This window comes from Fusarium proliferatum, assembly GCF_900067095.1.
Source record: "Fusarium proliferatum ET1 genome assembly, contig: FPRO_scaffold016, whole genome shotgun sequence".
NCBI lineage: Eukaryota > Fungi > Ascomycota > Sordariomycetes > Hypocreales > Nectriaceae > Fusarium > Fusarium proliferatum.
This window is the reverse complement of record NW_022194805.1, coordinates 435822-456344: the sequence shown is the minus strand read 5'-3', so window position 1 is coordinate 456344 and position 20523 is coordinate 435822. Positions and strand designations below refer to the sequence as shown.

Sequence of the window (20523 nt, the reverse complement as noted above, 5' to 3'; positions counted from 1 at the left end):
GAGCCGGCGTTCTAAATACAAGGCGGGGTCCATACACTACAATAATTCGGAGTCAATTTTGCGAGTCAGAATCTCCTCATTCTCCACTAACTATAATTGCAGGTGCCGCGCCGAGGGATTCACATTTTGAGGTAGCTCTACTGCAATGAGTTAAAAGCTAAGTCGCTAGACGACAACCTCGGCTCTAGACATTCTCCGTCTACTGGTAGTTTTGGTATTCTTAAAATAGCCCAAATACTTGTCTTTTAATACGCACTCAGAAATACAACACTACTTCAGGGTCTAGCCAAGCATCATGATTTACCAGTCGCAGAACCCCACGATCTCATGTAAATGATTTTCCTCATTCTTATATGTCTAGCATTGACATTAGTTCTATAGTCTCCCCCAAGCAGACGCTTTGGTCTTGGCTTCTGGAGTCCAAGCCTCCGTCTTCTGATAGTGATGCCCCAGGCTTCACTGATGCTCTCACCAAAGAGCACATCAGCTTCAAATCTCTCAAAGACTATGCAACAACTTTATCATCTGCTCTTGTTACCAACTATAACATCAGTGAAAATGACACTGTTGTTGTATTTGCGAAAAACTCCATTTGGTACCCTGTAGCCACACTTGCTGCCGTTCGCGTTGGAGCAGTAGCTTGCGGTATATCACCCGAGTACACCGTTGATGAGTGTTATTACAGTCTGAAAACTAGCAAAGCTAAAGTCATTTTTGCGACGGTTGATAACTTTGATACAGCCAGCGCTGCAGCCAAAAAGGCCGGGATTGCGCCAGAGAATGTCTTGTTGCTCGAAGGTTTCAGGCAAGGCGCTACGAGCATCCAAGGTATACTCAAAAGCTCAAAGACTCTCGCCGAGGCACCTGCCTTCGAAATAGCGGACGGAAAGTCGAACCGGGATATTTGTGCTTTTCTCTGTTTCAGCAGCGGTACTACCGGCCTTCCAAAGGCAGTCATGATCTCCCACGCCAACATTATCGCCCAATGCATCCAAACAGCTGATATCACGCTCCCTAATCACAATCGAATTCTGGCAGCCTTACCATTCCATCACATTTCAGGTATAATACATCAACTACACCTACCCATACACCTAAACGCCAATGTCTACGTCTTAGCCAAGTTCACCCTGGACTCATTACTCAAGACTGCCTCTGAAAACAAGATCAGAGAACTTATCATCGTTCCTCCGATATTGATCAGACTAGTACGAGAACCGGAGCTTGTGTCGAAGTATGATCTATCTCATGTTGAACGATTCTCATCCGGCGCAGCCCCTCTGTCTCGAGAGATTTTGAGTCTTCTTGAGAAGGCTTTCCCTGGGACCGGGTTTAAGCAGGGCTATGGTATGACCGAGTCGTGCTCGACGATTACATCGCATCCCCCTTCCAATTATGCTTATAAATATGGCGATCGAGTCGGTATGCTGGTAGGATCAACAGAGGTGCGAATTGTGGATATCGATACTGGTGAAGACTGTGAAGTTGGCAAGGCAGGTGAGATTTGGGCTCGTGGGCCACAAATGGCCATGGGTTATCTTGATAACCTCGAGGCAACCGAAAGCACATTCGACAAGGACGGCTTCTTACATACCGGTGATATAGGCTACTTCGATCATGACGGGATGCTGGCCATCACTGACAGGTTGAAGGAGATAATCAAGGTTAAAGGCATTGGTGTTGCTCCAGCAGAGCTCGCGGGCCTTCTTCTCGGACATCCTCACGTCGATGATGTTGCAGTGTGCGGTGTTCCTGATGAACGGGCAGGTGAAAGACCCAAAGCGTTTGTTGTTCTCAAGTCTTCTCAAGACCTAAGGCCGGTGGAAGCTGCAAAAGGGATTTTTGAGTATGTTAGGAAGGAAAAGGCGCGACACAAGTGGCTTAGGGAGATTGAGCTTGTGTCTACAATACCAAAGAGCCCGGCTGGTAAGATCTTAAGGCGCAAGCTACAAGATCCGGCTTCCAGTACTAGTGGGAACATAGTAGTCAGAGACTCTAAAGTTGTAGCTAAGCTGTAGGTAGGTTAGGAGCAATGGATGAGAACTAATAAACTCTTTAACTTCAGAACTGTTTTATCTCAAGATACTTGTATTTCCAAGATATGTACATTCTTAAGATAGCTACTAAATACCTTATCTATAATTAAGATCATTATTATGTCTTAGGGCTTACAGACAGCTACTTGGCATCTGACCAATAGTGGACTATGTCTTGAGGTGGCGCAGAATTTCTGCCTGAAATATCGAGGAGTAAGCAGGCTATAACCCCGCTTCTACGAACACAGCTCTTTTCAACACTCCATTACATGGAATCTCATCATGGATGCAGCTCGAGTCGGCAAACCGGCAATTACTAGTATTGTACCTCCAGAGCTTCTCGGTGATATTTTCTCTCGGCTCTGCTCTCATTGCAGCAACGACGTCGACAGTGAAGACAATGCAGCAAACACCAAAGCCTTATTGGCCTTGACGCAAACATGCAGATACTTTCGCTCAATTGCAAGGCCGATCCAATTCCACAGTCTCAGCCCTCATCTTCCGTCGACTTATATCTTCCGAGTCCTGGACCACCAGCCAGATTTGGTGCATATGGTGAAGCATCTATGCTTGCCACTATCGACACCCAAAAGCTCATCTATAATGACGGACCCCGTTGTTCTCGCGAGATTTGCTAATAGACTATCACTCAGTCGCGAATGGATCGAAAGGACGCAATTCTCTGTTGTCGACGCAGAAATGTGTCTCTCTATGGCGTTATGCTCTGACATAGAACGCCTGAAGATACAAATCGCAGACGATCAACTTTTCGGGCATCCGAGGCATTTCGAAATTCTATATTCCATTTTGGAGAATCGTAAGCATAAAGATATGTTCCCGAAGCTTCGACATCTTGACATCGACAAGACTCAATGCATCCAGTTCAGCCTTTGTGATCCCGAGCCAATCCTTCTTCTGCGTGGTGCACCTCGTCTTCGAACACTGATATTCCGAGGTCCTGCGACCGAGAGACACGCTAATCAGAATAGCGAGTCGAACATACAGGAATTCTGCGCTGGTGTGGCGAACATCGCGGAGATCCAGATCCTGGGTTGGCCGTTCTTTACAGATAATTGGCAAACTCGTGCACTCGAGCGGATTCTCGGGGCGGCTCAGAATCTTAAGACGTTCAAGTTTGTCAGTGTTGGCAGTGGCTACTGGCATACTGATGCTGGATCCGAAATCTCACCTGCACAGTTACTCGGATTCCTTAGCCCAAAAACGGAAAAGACATTGCAGCACCTCAGCCTGAACTTCGACAGCAGGTCAGTACCTAATCGGCTTGGCTTTTCGCAACCCAAACCCATAAGGCCCCAGCAGATCAAGCAGTTTACAAGTCTAAATACTCTCGAAGTCGACCCCTTGTGCTACTGCATCCAAGACAACGGAGAGGAAGATGGCATTGAGCAAGAAACATACCTCGTCGATTTCCTGCCACAGACAGTTCAGACCTTGACCATCCTCTTGGACAGATGGGCTAGATATGGGCTTATGTATGATAGTACCTTGCTAGCACAACGAGTTCTTTCTGGCGAGTTTCCGAACCTGAAGAGGGTTCAAGTTGATGCTCCTATCTGGTGCATGATGCCTTTGCGTAATAGCGGGGATGATGACTGGGATAAGGAGCAACAGGTGAAATTGTCAGATATGAAGGTGCGCGGGGAGGCTTTTGAAGAGAGATTTGTTGGTTGTGGTGTTGAGACACGGTTTAGGACTTGGGTTGTCCAGCTGGATGGACTATTGTGAGGCTATTTTGGATGGCCTGGGGGCAATAGGCTTGGATAAGCTGCTAAATTATCACCAGGGGTCTGTGGCGAGTTGTCGTATCGTGCTTTTAGGATCTCCAATCACATGAATAACGCGGTATTTTTGGAAGACGGGATCAAAATGAGAGACATGAAAATTAGTGGTCTGTAGCGCGCTTCTATTGCTTTTTAGTAATAGTAAATCTCTACGGGAACCGGGTACCGCACCGCGACGATAAGCTTGTGGCTTCGATCGGGGATGCTCTTTAGTACACAGACCAGCAGCCAATCAGTAATGCCCAGGACATTCGGGGAGTTGCTCATAGGCGGCTCGATTTTTGAGTTTCTAGCCAAGGTTAGCTACGTGACAGTGGCTGCAATGCACTGAGACTGACTCGTACCCAGTGAGACGTTGTCGCCCATGAGTGAATCTCGGCTCGATGCGCACTCTGTTTATTTCTCCTTCAGCTCAGAATGCGCAGGTTTGAAGCAATTCATTATACAAGGGAGAATCATGACCTGAGGTAACCTGGAGCGACAATTAAACGCGCTCAGCCGTAACAATTGTTGGGTACGTGACGAAGTGCACTACCGAGCGCCATAAGCCACTAGCCCACAGTGTAATGTCACGCCCAGCAGAAGTGCCGCCGATCATTAAATCCGTTGGTCCGCCTGTTTCCGGGGAGGCGCAAAAAGCAAAAGGGGCTCGGACCTCTCGTACTGTACAGATGACACTTCATCTCAATTCCTCCGCCCTCCCTTTCTTGCAACATTCACCTTCTTTTTTCCCCATTCCCATGTCGTGAAGAAAATACACTGGGAGGCAGCGAATGCGTCCCGCTCCCTGATGACGTCGCCTACGGGTCTCGGCGCAACGATAATCGCGGTTTGTGTGTCGCTGACTGTTTTGGCGGGTTTGTTTTTGGGTCTCAGGTTGTATTGCAAGGTCATTCGGCGTCGGGGGTTTTGGTGGGATGATTATATCTTGATTGCGGCGTGGGTGAGTACCAGTCATTCTCTGTTGACTTTGGGCTCAAGATCTGTGAGATCCGTCATAGCGACGCGATTCAAACAGTTATTGTTCATCTGCAGCTAAACTCGTCGAGTTGAGCTAACATCACGCGTCTCGCCAGATCTGCCTCGTGATCGGCACTGGTCTCGTCATCTTCAACGTCACCCTCGGTTTCGGCAAGGACCAGTCAGAGGTTGATCCAGCTGTCGTACCGACAATCGCTCTTACTGGAACAATATTCGGCATATTCGGAGTTCTATCTGCAGCATGGAGCAAAACGTCATTCGCCCTGACACTGATACGACTGGTTGATGGCTGGACGAGCTGGTTTCTATGGTTTCTCATCATCGCGACGAACATCGCCATGAACTTGGTCATTGTGTTCTCGTTTGTGAAGTGTACACCCGCCAGAAAGGTCTGGCATTCAAGTTTGCCTGGAGCGTGTTGGAATCCTATGGTTGCAACATACTATAATATCTTTGCTGGGGGTAAGTCTTTGCCTTGCCTTGAATTACGTCATATTAATTGCAGGTAGCTTTCTCAGGCTTAGTTGACCTTATACTCTGTGTCATTGCCTGGACTATCATTTGGAAACTCTCTATGCGGACCCGAGAGAAAATTGGCGTTGGGATTGCTTTGACCTTTGGCATCTTGTCAGTCTCCAGGACCTTCCTATGCTTATACTAATGATACTCCAGTGCCGCCGCCGCCGCTGCTGCGAAATGCTACAAAATGCTTGGCCTCAGCAGTAAGAATCGAACTCGTAAGTCGCTGGATTGGCTATCATTCTCTGGTTGCAAAGCACTGATTGGTATACCTCGCAGTGGACCGAGTTGGAATCATTATATGGAGTACTACCGAGTGCGCAGTCACCATCATGGCAGCATCAATCCCCGTCATGCGCATACTTGTGTTGCGTGTCTACCGTCGAACGCCGAATCAAATCTCGAATCGACCGCTACGGACTCTTCGTATAATCAGTACTGTAGATAAGAGAGCCTCGACAAACAACACAATGCCAAGCTATAACACAGAAGAAGGTACAAATATGCTGACCGAAGACGCCCTACGAGACTTTAGCCTACCGTCACGGATAGCATCAGCAAGGCAGAATGATATAGGTCTATTTGATGTCAATAGACAGAGTTAATATCGCACTGAAAGGGCTCTATGTCCTATTCGCCGTCAAATTGGCCGTTGTAGAGCATGTAGAAGCTTTACAAGATGGGTTCCTTCGTAGATACATTCTCGCCCTAGAAAGATGGCAAGTATACGAGTTCGAGGGGAACGGGCCGAACTTACTCTGGCTAAGGACCACTGCATTTGGTTATGCGCTTTATACCGTTTCCCCAGCTCACACCACTTCTTATCTTTCACGATGTCCTGGCCTGCGATGAAAGGCGTCGAGCATTTGCAGACAGTGATCGTGAATTCTTTTATACAATCAACATGTAAAAGTTCGCGGTAGGTCCAGGCTTCAGTAGCCGCCAGCCTGGTTTATCAAGAGACGTCAGCAGGCGCGTCGAAAATCAGGCTGTGAAAATTTGGCCCTCGCAAAATCGGTTTTGATGTGATAATCGTGGGGGCGATGCATACATAACTCGGCCAATCAAAAAGAGTAGCTTTCGCCCCCAGCGTGAAAGACGTGGCTCCCTGCATCTGGGAGGCTGATTGAGAAGCAGGCTGCCAAAGTATAACAACATGTTTGTCTAGAGCGGGGTAAGTGACCAATACCTTGTTCCAGACTGGGGTTGAGCAAGTTCAGCTGCACATGCGTCCTAAGCCTGGATAATGCCTTGCCTGGGTCTGGAAAACGCCTTGGCTTGAGTGGATAGGTTCAGCTTGGTGGTCAGATGGCAAGAGTCTGAAACATTGTGACAGCCTGTTATGCAGGCTTTGATAATTGGCATTGATAGCCGCCCACCAGGCCTCCTTGTTGGCTCAGGCCAGCTGGACCTAGGCCCATGCCGGCGGCCATAACCATCTTACCATCCAATAGTGTGCTAAAGTCCTTATAATGCTCCCAGTTACTCTAAACTACAGGGAGCAACCTGAAATCTATATACAGAAACACTATAACACTGGGTTCACCACCAAAAGTGATCGTTGATGTATCGTATGACACGTCAACCCCCAAATTAGAACCAACAACGCCGCCTAGCTGGTTGCATCATTCTCAAAACATATGGGCCAAACATTTTTGTGGGAGCAGGTGCCCAGGTTGCAAGAAGGCCTAGTGTGACTTTCAACGCACCGACTTGCAATACGGCTATAGACGCGCCAGCCTTTCCTGAATCCAAAGATTCCTCGGCCACCAGAAGACATTCGAGCCTTCACCAACTCCAACTATAAAACGAGCGCCGCTGTTTTTAAGCGCACAGTGCCTGTTATCCTTTGTCGGAGGCGCTTCCTTCCTGATTAATGTAGATGTTCAAGAAAGAAATGATTCCGGGATGCAATCGGCCCCAGAACGGCCATAGCGCTGCGGAAAGTGAACGAGGGATGAACTCTGCACCAATCATACCTGATCCACGACCATCCCCCGAAACTCAAGCCTCCGAGCCATCCTCCGAAGACCCTCCTCCAGATTCCTTTCGGGGGGCTGAAATCTCGTTCGCTTCAAAACCTCTGCGACCGCCGTGGCTATCGTGGCTCCCCGAGCATGGGGACGACCATTCGGAACCACGACATGGTCTTGACATCAATGGGCTATGTCCAGGCTGCGCCGAATTGATTACCATGTCTGTCAGAAGCCCAACTCTGACGTTCGAGGTTTCACCGAATCCTCGCATTCGGTACCGATTGCAGGACGGCTGCAAACTATGTCCGCTGCTTTTCTACACCTACAGACAGCGCTTGTCCCCAGCTACTAATTTCACTCCTCAAGTCACTCCTCAAGGCTATCTGGAGATGGTCACCTTTTCCCTCGTGAAGCAGACTCCACTGACCCTGAACATTATCCGAGGGCCTAGGTCACACTATAGTGATTCGGCTGGGCCGCCGGGTGCCGGCGACACGATTTGTGTGGCAGTGAAGGCTCTTCTGCGTAGGAACGTCTTTGAGAAACCTTGGGACGAGAAGAAAATGCTAGAGGATCTGGGGACATTCATTGCCCTGTGTGTGGACCAAGATATGGAGACAATCCCATCTAGGGCGCAGCCTATCGTGGTCAGGGACACCTCGGATAGATTCGAGCCACCGCGAGTGCTCGAATGGCTAGAACGCTGCCAACAGGAACACACACTCTCGTGCTCATTAAGCAACCAGGGCTTTCCGGAGACACTCACGCTGGTAGACTGCGTCGAGAGCCAGATTTGCCGGTACGGCCATACAAGCCACGCATGCGGCTCGAAATGCCCCGGTAAGAGACTCGGGACCATCGATGTGGCCCCGTTCCAGCTTGGCGGATCTAGTTTCGAGTATATAGCTCTCAGTTACGTGTGGGGGACGACAAAACCGGCCAAAGGACAGGTTGAGGACGGTCTGAATCCACCACCTCCTTCATCCATCGCTCTCGGTCCCCGTCTGGATCAGGTAGCGCATACTATCTTCGACGCTATCCAGGTAACTACGGCTTTAGGACGGCGATATCTCTGGGTCGACCAATACTGCATCGACCAAGAGAACCCCCTCAAGAAACGAGCCCAGATCAAGCAGATGCGACGGATCTATGGCAACGCCGACTTTACCATAGTCGCCGCCGCTGGCAAAGACGCGAATTACGGCCTCCCGGGTGTAGGCGAACGGCCAAGGAGACACCCACCCACCCTCAAGGTCGGTAGTGTCACAGTTCGGGTGGTACCACTCTTACCCTCGAAGAGTATCCCCTCCTCGACGTGGGCATCGCGCGGATGGACATTCGAAGAAGCATTTCTAAGCCGTAGACGGCTCGTCTTTCTCGAAGACCAGCTGTACTTTGAATGTAATCTGGGACACGCATGCGAGCGCATCTTACACTCGCCGGAAGCTTGTCTCAGTAACAATCCGAGTTTGTCGCTTCTTACCATCTACGGCTCCAATGCCGAGGCGAGGAAGGAGGCACTGTTGCGAGAAATCCTGCAAGAAAACCCGCAAATCCACGCATACCAGCCCAATCCGCCGTCGAGCGAAAGCGATGATATCGAAGCCTACATTCAGCATGGCCTACTCCCCTATCTCCAGGCCGTGAGGGCGTATAGTAAGCGGATACTTACCGACCCCTCCGACTCGTTGCATGCATTTGTGGGCATGTTGGAACACTTCCAGGACGCCATAGCAACCCCTCTCTGCCACACTTGGGGAGTTCCAGTCCCTGCAACCCTCGCCGTCAGGCACACGGACGCAGTCCGTTTCTTCACGACGGGTCTGGCCTGGAATCACGGGGGTGACGGGAAGCCTAAAGGTAACTGGGGCTGGGTCCATAACCCACCTTGCCATCGCAGAACGGACTTTCCCTCGTGGTCATGGGCTGCTTGGGAGGGCATGAAGGAGTTTCCCTCAAGTTTCGAGACCGGCGGCCATGGGCTGCTGAGTGACGTCACATGCGATGTGATGTTTCGAGATGGCGACAAGGGCGCCAGCAACATCAGCTTGGATGATATTGTGCAACTAAACAGGGCCCATGGTCCTGCTAAGGATCACCCGCGTATCCTGGTGATGTCTGCTCAAGTCATTCCCAATCACGTCTTCACTGAGTGCCTCCAGGCCTTGGATGTCACGCTTGACGGTGCCGACCCCAACACTAGCGACGACACTTGGGAGGGAAGGTTAGGGAGTGGCGGTGATTATGTATGCGTCTGGCTTGGCCGGCTTGGGTCTTACGGATATTGTCTTGTGCTCGCCAGAAGAAGCAAGGGTTGGAGGAGACGAGACAAAGTGCTCCATCAGAGATTAGGCATTGTTCAAATTGCTCTTGAGGGGAGTGAGGTTAAATGTTTGGGGTTGCCTGGATGGGATAGGAAGCTTTTCGAGATAGAGTAGGAGGGCCATCTTGAACACCAGTTAGACACGGATAAGTTGTTTGATGACTATTACTGTTCTTGGTATGTCTTTATCGATTGGAATATCTAAAGGTCCATCTAGCGCCTAGCTACCTGCGTATCTTGGTTACAGTAAAGTCTGCATCCGTAGTATACCCATCCATGACTGATGAAAGTGATGTTCCAGGGCTAGTCTTAAGTTTGCGGGGTAAGCAGCCAAGAAGCCGGTATAGCCGATAGGCTACTTGATTTTTGGAGGGGTTGCAAGCCATGAGACTTCCATCCGTCCGCGTCATTCATGAGTAATGGCGACTTGAACCTCTTCAAGCATTAACTTCCGCAAATTTACTTCCCATTATACCATTTGTGTCGCTCGCGGAACGGAACTAATAATACCCTCTCACAATGGCAGCACGACACATTGCACGAAGGCTTTGGCAGCCCAAAGTGAGAATCCACAGCAGTAATGTAAGGAATTCTGTAATTCGCTGACCTTGCTCAGTTCCCTACGAAATATCAGCGCCGAGGTCTTAGTCTGCAAGAGCATCAATCTAAGCAACTTTTGAGAGAAGTAAGTTTATGGGTAGCAAAGCAGGCGACAACGAGGCTGATCCACCAAGTTCGGCATCCCAGTGCAGAATGGAAAAGTAGCTACTACGGCTGCCGAGGTGCCGGAGATCATGCGTCAATATGGTAGAGTTATCTCCTTTCTTACCCATCAATCTAGTATGCTGACTTTCCGTCCTGTAGGTGGAAAATGCGTCATCAAATCTCAAATTCTCAAGGGCGGTAGAGGCAAGGGAACATTCGACAATGGGTTCCGCGGCGGTGTCAAAATCGCAAAGCTCCCGGAAGAGGGGGAACATATATCCTCTCAAATGCTTGGACATCGCCTTAGAACCAAGCAGACTTCAGGGGACGGTATCCTTGTCGAAAAGGTGTTGGTGGCAGAGTTTGAAGAATGCGACGAGGAATGGTATCTCGCCATAGCCCTCGATCGCGAGCGGTACTCCCCCGTTGTGCTCATCTCAAGAAGTGGCGGTGTCGACATTGAAGATACGGCTAAGGGCGAGGGCGGTAGCTTGAGAAGCTTCCACTTTGACTACGCTGAAGGTATCACACCAGATCTTCTGAAACGTCTCGGCACAGGTGTCGGTGCGAGTCCTGCCGAGGCAGAAAAGCTTGGGGCTATCCTAACCCGTCTTTGGGACCTCTTTGTGAGCAAGGACGCCACGCTTCTGGAAATCAACCCTCTAGCGCGCACCGGCGAAGCTAATTTCAAATGCCTTGATGCCAAATTTATGATTGATGATGCTTCGCAGCGCCGCCAGCCCGACCTGTTCGCCGAGCGAGATATCCAAGCAGAAATCCCCGAGGAGATCGAGGCACAGAAGTATGGGTTGGTATATATCAAGATGGAAGGGAATATTGGTAATGTAGTCAACGGTGCAGGTCTTGCCATGGCTACCAATGATGCTATTGCCCATCATGGCGGCGCAAGTGCGAATTTTCTTGATGCGGGCGGCCAGGCCACCAAGGAAACTATGCAAAAGGCATTTGAGATTATTCTTCGAGATGAGCGGGTCAAGGTGATCCTTGTTAACATCTATGGAGGTAAGGGAGAGATACTATATCTCGAAGCTAGGTTTGTGCGAGCTGACGTGTTGCAGGCATTATTAAATGCGATATGATTGCTGACTCGATTATTGGCGCTACCAAAGAGCTCGGTACAATGCGTGTGCCGCTCGTAGTCCGGCTGCAGGGGACCAATTCAGCTGAGGGATTGAAAATTGTTCGTCTGAATTATCTGCTTGCAGGTTCGTTGCTAATATTCTAATAGCTCGAGGAAGCCGACCTCGGATTCCATGTTGAGTCTGAGTTTGGAGAAGCAGCAAAGAAGGCCGTGCAGCTTTCCAAGTCCTCATAACTTAGTCTTCTTTTATATGCCGAGATTATATTTTGCTATTCCATGGAAAGATTTGACTCAGTTGCTTGAAGATTACTTCAAATCATCAGTATACATCATTGATGTGATTACTTCATACCTAAACTCTGTCTGGCAACACTTCCACTCTGGCAACTGAATACCAAGGCCTAAAGCCATAAACAGCTTAAACCCACTATTAAACCGCTTAGAACTTGCAGATTACAAATGAGTTTGTATACTTCCTAATTCCTATTCTCGTAGCTCCGATGTGGGGTTCGAGAAAGACACTTCAGGACTTAATGGGCCGAATCCTTTACGGAGTCTGTGAGTATGTGACGAAAGAAGGTCCTTCATAACATGTCCCATAACCCCGGGATGCGGTACCACCACCGCGCCACTATCTGCCAAAGCCTTCGCTTTGGCTTCAGCGGATATATCTCCTGATTGCAGAAGTGCACCGGCATGGCCCATGGTTCGACCTTCGGGGGCAGTCTTACCAGCGACCATGGCTATGATCGGCTTTGGATTCCTCATGATTCTCCTGTATTCCTTGATGGCTTCAGCAGCTCTGAGCTCTGCCTCCCCACCGATCTCCCCGATGACAATAATGCCCTCTGTTTCTGGGTGATCAAAGAACAGCTTCAGGGCATCCACAAGTGTTGTTCCTATAGTCTGGATGTCAGTAAAATCCTTTAGCCAGAGAAGCTCGTCCATGAAGGTGGTAGAATCGAGATCACGAGACATACCCGGCATCATATCTCCCCCCATACCAACAACGAGGCTTTGGCCCAATCCAGCTTTCGATGTTGAACCCACAGCTTCGTAGCTTAGGGTTCCGCTCTTGGAGACTATACCAATAGGGCCTCTCTTGTACTGCTTATGCGGCATAATACCAATACGGCACTGCTCGGGAGCAATGATACCGGGGCAGTTCGGACCAACAAGTCGGGTTTTAGATTGAGTTTTGAGCACGTCGTGGACGCGCATCATATCATGTACGGGTATATGCTCAGCCACGGTCACGACAAGAGGAACTTCTGCCTCTATAGCTTCAATGATAGCAGTAGCAGCAAACTGTGCTGGTACGAAGACTGATGTCGCATGAGGTTTCACCTGTTCCATGGCCTATAAAAGCTGTTAATGAAATTGGCTCCACGGCGATGCTTGAAGAGTGCGGCGTGGGTGGTGTACCTCTCTCACTGTATTGAATACAGGAAGACCCAAATGCTCTTGGCCGCCTTTGCCGGGGGATACACCACCAACAACATTGGTGCCATATTCAATGGTATCTTTGGCATTAAGCGTGGCCTTGCATATTATCTCAGTCGGTTACCTTCAAAGGCTGGGATATTAATGTCAAGAATACGTACGGCTTTACCAGTAAACCCTACAGGACGACGGTCAGTCCCATGTTATCTGTCAGGCGAATTGAGTCCATACCTTGATAGATCACCCTGGTATCCTTGTCAATGTTCAAGTTGGCAATGGTGGTATCGTAGTTCTGATGCCTTGGTACGGAAGTTGACAGATATTTGATGCCCCTGTAGGGCAAGAAGCTCCGAGATAGTCTCCCAGCCTTGATCCATGTTGGGCGAGCTGCCATTGCTTAGGTGGAGGGTGGGTGGGTGATCTTATTAAAGTGCGATTGATATCAGTAGTACTCTATGCTAGCTATAGTACAGTATATTGTAGGACGGAAGTGAAAGACTAAAAGCATTGCCGATGGTCATGATGATTTCACTGAAGCTGTGTCATGTGACTTCGGGTAAGCGGTTATCGGCTTTTTACCCCGCAATCTGCCTTAAGCCAGCTCGGACTAAAGGTAGGCTATGAAGGGATTCTCCCAGAGCTACTCCGTACTAGTGGGCTCTTTATCGACAGAAGAAAGAGTCAAGACCAGATTTTAGAACATCAGCCTAACCATAGACATGACCTAAATACCTGCAAACAGGGCAAGCCTAAAACAAAGAAGATAAAGGTAAAGTCGGATGCACTAAGAAACGACATTCGCGTTTAAGTAATAAAAATACCTAGATATCAAGTGTAAGAGAAGTAAAAAGCTAATAAGAGCAAAAAGAGAAATGAACTCAATCTCCCCCGGGAAGGCTCGAACTTCCGATCTCCCGATTGTCTATTAATAACAGTCGGACGCTTTAGCCAACTAAGCCACAGGGGAAATATTTTAACTGGGTGCTGGAGAACTTAGCGTGTCTCATAGATGCTAATGACGGCTATACCTACCCTAAGCATTGTTTATGTCGCTAGAGACCGAAACAGCCGTGGCAAGGCGTGCCATCGCACGCTTAGGTGTTTATCAAGTAGAGATAACAGAAACATATATAATTCTTTTACTTGCAGAATGCCATAATTCAAACTGCCTATCTCGAGAGAGCCTACATTAATAATATATTGGTTCAACAAATGATCAATATTAAAAGATTGTCAGAACATTTCTCGAACAGTTATCTAAATCCATTAGCGTGTATAAGCTGTGGGAATGAATGAACCCATTGTTCAGCGGATGTTGAAGTTAATTATATTAAGCCATTTAATATAAATACTTCATCCTATCGGCGTAAACTATCCTTTCCAACACCATCACCTCCCATCACATCCTCAACACTCTGCACTACCGCAAATTACAATCATCTTCCACTGTACAAACAATTTCCATCTGATCCCCTACCCAAAATGTCTTCACCTACTACCTCGATCCCAAGCTCTGGCACTGATCCCAGCAGCCCTACTCCCTTGCTTCAGACTCAATCTTCTCCTACAGAGTCAACATGCAAGTCCAGCAGACCACAACTAACATTGATGATCCCCGAGGGTCGAGATGATATCTCCTCCGAAATTCCTGAGGATCAGGATGATAGCTCCTCTGAAATGCCCGAGGACGAGGATGTTACCTCTTCTGAGCGTCCTTCAATTGCAGTCAAAGCCCTACGCGCACGACAATTTGAGAGGAAGCTTCGTACTTTCGATAAAGACTACAACGGCTTCAGCATCAACTGGGAATCAGTAAAGATTCAATGGAGTCTTCTATGCATGTTAAACATGGTTTACAAGGGAGTCGAAGGAGAGAAAGGCTGGCCTGCTGAATGGGATGATGAGGCCGTTTTCGCTTCTTTTTTGGAGGAGACTGCCGCATCCTGGACGGAGGATATTCCAGATGACAATAGAGCCATCCTTGAAGAATTTGCTGCGATCTTGGGAGAGTCCTTTGCCATTGATCTTAGTAGCGAAGCTGTTGTCAAGGAACATCTTGACCGCGTGAAGAAGTTCGTTGATGACAATATGGCCCCTGTCCCTGAGGAAGACCAGGGACTCGAGGAATTGGAGCTGACGGACGTTCACTTGGTAGAGTACGAAGGAGTGATTTGCAGCGATAGATCTAGAGAATAAAGATACATAAAAAGTGGTTATGTTTCATGGTTACCAATACCGCAGGGAGATAAATTGATCTTATTACTGCACTTATAGAAAGCTAGTAGAACATCATCTGTATTTGACCAGTGTATGATTATTTGTAAAGTGAGGTTTGTAACAAGACCACGGATTGTTTATCTTGACATATGGACATTCTAAACCATCTCTGAGCCAATATCCATGTAATTAGTTGGAAAGTCTATCGCATACTCAATATCGTTCACCAGTTCAATCCAATCAACAGCCCAATACAAAGGAGTTGAAGTTTGTTCTTCTGTCTTGTGATAATAGTTATAGTACTCTGGTCGCAAGAACACGTACCTAGTCAGTCTTGTTCAACCCAACTCGTTATCTTCATTGTGAGAAATCAGAACAATACTTAAATGAGTGGCAGTTCTATCTTCTCTCGGCTGGATTAAGCTCTCAGCCACAGGTCTCAGCGGCAAATAACACTTTTAGCTCACAACTTAGACATTATACCAGAGTGGCAGTTCTGTGAGAACACACAGCCTGTAGAGATGAACAAATATCTACGAGGTAAAAGATAGTTCGAATAACTTATACGTATAAATACCTCGTTCTACCAGTCGTGAATAATTCTTTCCGACATCATCATATCACATCTTACCAACAGGACTACACTTTTTGTCAAACTACAGTCTACTTCCACTTCATACACGACTTTATCATCTAGAATGTCTTGTTTTATTCCTTCAGTTAAAGCTGTCAAAGCTGGCTGCAGTAGCCATACTACCTCATTTCAAGCCCAATCATCCCCTGCAAAGTCAACCTACAAGTCTGGCACCACCAAACTCCCAGTCATCATCCCCGAAAATTGGTACGACGAGGCTTCTGACTCCGAGAAGTCGCTATTTGGTTCACATGACCATCCCTCAGTCGCAGTCAAAGCCCTCCGTGCAAGGCAATTCTTCAGGAGAATTTCCACTCTCGCTACTGATATAGTATTCTTCTACCCTGACGGGCCCAGAGACTGGGAGGTGGACAAGCTCCAGTACAGCTTTATGTGGATGTTGCAGGACCTGTATAAAGAACGCGAAGGAGAGAAAGAATATCCTACTGAGTGAGAAGACGAGACCGCCAACATCCATTTCCTTGAGAAGACTGTCTTAAGCTGGGTGCAGGATCTACCAAATGACGAAAAGGCCTGCGTTGAAGGACTAGCTGACATCTTGGGAGAGGAATTCACTATTACTTCTGATAGCGAAGCGAATTGGGAGGAGCATGAGAGTCGAGTGGGAGAGTACCTTGATGGTTTTGATCCTATCCCTGAGGAGGACCAGGGACTCGAAGAATTGGATTTGCTGGAGGATTAGGGTTGTTCTAGGTGTTCAAGAAGCTGTGCCTAATAAGGCATGGTTGGTATTGGGTTATAAGAACTGTGCTCAGGCAGCACAGGATTTTGACTGGATAGAACAAGAAGGAGCAGTTTGCAGCAATGACTCAATGGATTGGCATTCATGAGATAGAGCTGTATGGCCTGGGTACTTGAAGTCCTAGACGTAGAATTGATCTTATTATATGCATGTGTAAGAAGTCCTTGGTGTATTGAATTTCGTGAAACAAATGAACAGATATTTTCAGGAGTATAAAGATTATCCTTTGGGATATAAAGATATTGCGAGCCGTCTCGAAGCCAGTAGCGGTAGATCCACCATCCATTTTGGGTACGTCTAACGAGACTCTTCCAATCACCAGTTCAACCCTATCAACAGCCCAATACAAAGCGGCGCAAACGACCAATGCTGCCACTCCCCATGCCCAACTACATTCCTCGCGACAAGCCCATCAGTAATACACATGGCCAGCGCCCCAAGATATCCGAAGCTCATAAGCTTCTTATCCCCAGTGAGACTAATGTTGAAGAACAAAAAGCTGACAACAAGATTTCGACATCCGTAGATACGTGCAAGGCCACGAACAAGCTTTTGAGCTTGAGGGTCTGTGGGGATGGGGTACTGGAACGATTGGAGGGTTGCTTCGGGGCGCGTGAGGAGATTGATGCCGAAGAGGGCGGGGATGAGAGACACGACGTGTGTTGCGCGGTTGAGATAGATGAAGGACATGATGAATTCTTGGTTGATGGTGAAAGAGAGGATTGCTTGGTGTTTTAAATGTAATTTGGTAGGAGATAAAAATTACTTGAAGGGGAATGGCGGAGATGAGAGAGTAACTCCGTCGGCTTTGCGCGTCAGCACTAAATGCCAGCGATCCTATCATTCGTCTCACGTAAGCAGACAAAGCGCTTCAGGCTAAAACATCATCTCATTCTAACATGAAGGCGACTCACTCGAACTGGAAATTATACCATGTACATGTCAATTCGGGTAGAGGTACATCAACTTGATTCTTTGACGGGTTGTTTATGTAGCGCCAAAGACCTTTATATACCCTTCCTGTGCCACCGTATCGTGTAAATCACCAATCCACAGCACGCTGTTTAATATCACCCGGCATTGCACCCAGCTACTCACACCAAGAACGTCACATGTCTCTTGAATAGCCCGACGATGCCACTCTCGTTCAAAGTCCTCAAAAATACAACTCCCAGCAATGAACAACGCCCATAGCAAGAAAGTCGAGTGTTCTCGATCCAAGGGCACAAACTGCTGAAGTGCACTCTCCAGATTAGTAGATAAGTAGGACATTCTCCTCCCAACCCCAGGAAGACTAAAAAGAATGCTCTTGACATAAGCCAGCATACAAAGCCTCATAAGCTCGCAAGTCGATTGGGCATTGTAAGAAAGCTGAAGTAATCTATGCGGAAGAGTTGTGCTTATAAAGAGGAACAGATCTGGTGGGGTGAGTGCGCCTTCATTAGCTAGCCTGCTGTAGTATTGCAAATCGGTCCAGATGGAAAGTAGACGGCGATCTGGTGTCAAGGTTCGGGGATTTAGAAATGTGGACTCTGGAGGGGGATGAATTGCAGATATTGGCATGAAGGAATCGCAAGATTGGATGTCGGGGAGGAGTCGCGGTTTTCGCCCTTCTGTCATCGATAGACAGATCTCAATCCTATGCGCGTCAGTCACACATAACTCTGAGCAACGGAGCCACGTACCTCTGGCACTTCATTTCTGCCAACGCTGCAGTTCCAAAAGGCGATACCCCACCACGAAGTTCAAAAATCCGACACAACCCATCCATATGTTTCCTCGCAGTCTCAACATCTCCAAAAGTCGACGCCGCCGACGCCAAATTAACGATAGCTCCCACCGTCGCCATGGCCGTTGCGTTGCTTTTATCCTGGAGACTGTGTTGTATACAGCGTAGTGTCTCGCCAAGATGATATCTCGTGAGTATGCTGAATTCCAGACCTTGACAGACTTCTTTGAATGCTGATGATGTGAAGAGTATGGAGTGGAGAGATACTTCGTGCATGTGCATGTCGCTGAGACTGAAGATGTGAGACTCGCATTCGTGAGCGACTTTCATGTCTATGGCGTATCGGCAGGGTTTTGACGTCGTGAAAGCTGATACCATGCCATTAGTTTCTGGATCGTTGATATAGAGTTCGTGAGAATACCTTGATATATCAACTCCAGCATATACGGCTTTAGCTCGAGTTCTGACCGCTGCAACAAAAGCTCTGGTGCCAGTTTTCGCGGAATATTCATTGTTGACAGATTATCCTTGCCTGGTTTCTGGCCATTACACGGTTCTGCCGTTGAGCCAGTACAGGGTACTGATATGGAAGATGCACTCCTACCAGTTTCCATAGTACGTTCCAGGCTCTTATCGGGATTCATGCGTCCTTGGGCCCGAGCTAGTCTGTCCGCTCGTGTATTCCTTCCACGCATCGCATGGCTGCGAATCTTTCTCATGGTATCCCTGTCAGGCTTTCCGGAAGACGTGGTAATTACAAAAGTGGCCATATTGCATAAACTGGGTCGTTGAGACGAATCTCCTCCAAGAGTCGGTGGCTTCACTAATCACATGCTTTGTTTCTGAAGCTATTCGGTCTTGATCCATGTTAAGAGTAAGCACTTCTGGGTATAAGTTTCCCCGTAGTTCTTCCGTACCATTTGCTCGAAAGGGTTTAGAGGACTTTTTCTGAATCGTGATTGGAGCCTGTTCAGCAGCAAATGTGGCTTAGCGTCAGGTTGGCAGTCGGCAATTCAGTTCAGTCTGTTAGTGACAAGCATTAATAGACTGACTGCCGCGCCAAGGCCGTACCATTTTCCCATATAGGAGTAGACTCTGGTATCTAAGCCTCTTATTATTTTTGAATTCTGGTGAAAGCTCAGACTTCAAATCAATATGGATCTATAATATAGCTAGATCTTGTATAAATAAGGACGGCATCCTCTGCTGTATGATGTATCTTTGCTTGAGCTTTATGAGCAACTACCTTCAATCCAAGTCTTCCGTTGCTTTCATTCTTCCAATCAGTCCCCTGCCTGCCCACTCTTATTAACACAATGTTCTGGTCCAAAGAACAAGACTTCAACCCCAAAGACATGCCCTCTCTCAAGGGAAAAGTCATCCTCGTTACAGGCGCCACCGCCGGTCTGGGCAAAGAATCTGTCCTCCAGTTCGCCCACCAAAATCCCTCGTGCATCTATCTCTGCGCCCGCAACCTACAAAAGGCACAAATCGCAGCTCAAGACATCCAGCACGCTGTCCCGTCCGCGTCAATAAGACTCCTCCCTCTCGATCTTTGCTCATTCGCTTCCGTAAAAGAAGCAGCGAGGATCGTACTTTCGGAATGTGAAAGACTTGATACCTTGATGCTTAACGCAGGCACCATGTTTGTTCCTCTTGATCGTACTGCAGACGGTTATGAGATTCAGTTTGGGACGAACCATATGGGTCATGCGCTGCTCACGAAATTACTCATTCCGCTCCTCGAAAAAACAACCCGTATACCCGGTTCAGACGTAAGAGTTGTGTCTCTTGCATCCCATGGACACGTCTATCTAAACAAAGGCGGCATCAACTATGACACCCTCAAGACCGACGGTGAGTCAATTGGTCTTTATCAGTGCTACTACCAAAGCAAGCTTGCCAACATCCTTTGGGCACGGCAGCTAGCCAAAAAGTATCCGCGCCTCACGGTATCCGCAATCGATCCTGGTCTCGTGAACACAGAGTTATTGGTGAAGGCGACGGGGATGGTTTGGTACTTATATGCAGTAGTGAGGTGCATGTTGATCACGCCTGTTTCAAAGGGTGCTAGGAATCAGCTTTGGGCATCGGTTGGGAATGGTGTCATCAGTGGAGAGTACTATGAGCCGGTTGGGAAGCATGGTTTGGCGACGGAAGAGGGGAGAGATGATGAGTTGGCAGAGAAGCTCTGGGAATGGACTGAGAGGGAGTTGGCCACGGTTCTGGAGTAAACATCTTCTATGATGTGCTTTGTCTGTACGATTAAGTTCTTTACTATTTATTTCCCAAT

General features: G+C 48.0%; 11 protein-coding genes and 1 non-coding gene across 12 annotated transcripts; 8 read left to right on the top strand and 4 right to left on the bottom strand.

The window, feature by feature from the left end:
• Positions 1-295: 295 nt before the first annotated feature.
• FPRO_08918 (uncharacterized protein) lies at positions 296-2018 on the top strand (the record flags this gene model as incomplete). The annotated part of the gene is made up of 2 exons (XM_031224600.1): positions 296-329; positions 382-2018. The coding sequence occupies 2 exons, from the start codon at positions 296-298 to the stop codon at positions 2016-2018; spliced, it is 1671 nt and encodes a 556-aa protein (XP_031089843.1).
• A 300-nt stretch (positions 2019-2318) lies between these two features.
• Positions 2319-3782, top strand: FPRO_08919 (uncharacterized protein; the record flags this gene model as incomplete). The annotated part of the gene is made up of 1 exon (XM_031224599.1): positions 2319-3782. One exon carries the CDS (start codon positions 2319-2321, stop codon positions 3780-3782), a length of 1464 nt encoding a protein of 487 aa, XP_031089842.1.
• Positions 3783-4628: 846 nt separating this feature from the next.
• On the top strand, positions 4629-5943 carry FPRO_08920 (uncharacterized protein; the record flags this gene model as incomplete). Its single annotated transcript, XM_031224598.1, has 5 exons — positions 4629-4781; positions 4915-5281; positions 5329-5446; positions 5492-5556; positions 5618-5943. 5 exons carry the CDS (start codon positions 4629-4631, stop codon positions 5941-5943), a joined length of 1029 nt encoding a protein of 342 aa, XP_031089841.1.
• A 1292-nt stretch (positions 5944-7235) lies between these two features.
• Positions 7236-9752, top strand: FPRO_08921 (uncharacterized protein; the record flags this gene model as incomplete). Its single annotated transcript, XM_031224597.1, has 1 exon — positions 7236-9752. The coding sequence occupies one exon, from the start codon at positions 7236-7238 to the stop codon at positions 9750-9752; it is 2517 nt and encodes an 838-aa protein (XP_031089840.1).
• A 404-nt stretch (positions 9753-10156) lies between these two features.
• Positions 10157-11678, top strand: FPRO_08922 (putative beta-succinyl CoA synthetase precursor; the record flags this gene model as incomplete). The annotated part of the gene is made up of 6 exons (XM_031224596.1): positions 10157-10198; positions 10254-10322; positions 10372-10444; positions 10502-11365; positions 11422-11543; positions 11592-11678. 6 exons carry the CDS (start codon positions 10157-10159, stop codon positions 11676-11678), a joined length of 1257 nt encoding a protein of 418 aa, XP_031089839.1.
• A 249-nt stretch (positions 11679-11927) lies between these two features.
• On the bottom strand, positions 11928-13281 carry FPRO_08923 (uncharacterized protein; the record flags this gene model as incomplete). Its single annotated transcript, XM_031224595.1, has 4 exons — positions 11928-12803; positions 12870-12986; positions 13049-13065; positions 13119-13281. The coding sequence occupies 4 exons, from the start codon at positions 13279-13281 to the stop codon at positions 11928-11930; spliced, it is 1173 nt and encodes a 390-aa protein (XP_031089838.1).
• A 489-nt stretch (positions 13282-13770) lies between these two features.
• Positions 13771-13854, bottom strand: tRNA. The gene is given in 2 exon segments: positions 13771-13806; positions 13817-13854. It is a non-coding gene; the product is annotated as a tRNA-Asn (tRNA).
• A 515-nt stretch (positions 13855-14369) lies between these two features.
• Positions 14370-15083, top strand: FPRO_08924 (uncharacterized protein; the record flags this gene model as incomplete). The annotated part of the gene is made up of 1 exon (XM_031224594.1): positions 14370-15083. The coding sequence occupies one exon, from the start codon at positions 14370-14372 to the stop codon at positions 15081-15083; it is 714 nt and encodes a 237-aa protein (XP_031089837.1).
• A 719-nt stretch (positions 15084-15802) lies between these two features.
• On the top strand, positions 15803-16441 carry FPRO_08925 (uncharacterized protein; the record flags this gene model as incomplete). Its single annotated transcript, XM_031224593.1, has 2 exons — positions 15803-16188; positions 16240-16441. 2 exons carry the CDS (start codon positions 15803-15805, stop codon positions 16439-16441), a joined length of 588 nt encoding a protein of 195 aa, XP_031089836.1.
• A 375-nt stretch (positions 16442-16816) lies between these two features.
• Positions 16817-17191, bottom strand: FPRO_08926 (uncharacterized protein; the record flags this gene model as incomplete). The annotated part of the gene is made up of 1 exon (XM_031224591.1): positions 16817-17191. One exon carries the CDS (start codon positions 17189-17191, stop codon positions 16817-16819), a length of 375 nt encoding a protein of 124 aa, XP_031089835.1.
• Positions 17192-17488: 297 nt separating this feature from the next.
• Positions 17489-19000, bottom strand: FPRO_08927 (uncharacterized protein; the record flags this gene model as incomplete). The annotated part of the gene is made up of 3 exons (XM_031224590.1): positions 17489-18140; positions 18187-18598; positions 18652-19000. The coding sequence occupies 3 exons, from the start codon at positions 18998-19000 to the stop codon at positions 17489-17491; spliced, it is 1413 nt and encodes a 470-aa protein (XP_031089834.1).
• A 546-nt stretch (positions 19001-19546) lies between these two features.
• On the top strand, positions 19547-20464 carry FPRO_08928 (related to alcohol dehydrogenase homolog Bli-4; the record flags this gene model as incomplete). Its single annotated transcript, XM_031224589.1, has 1 exon — positions 19547-20464. One exon carries the CDS (start codon positions 19547-19549, stop codon positions 20462-20464), a length of 918 nt encoding a protein of 305 aa, XP_031089833.1.
• Positions 20465-20523: the final 59 nt, after the last annotated feature.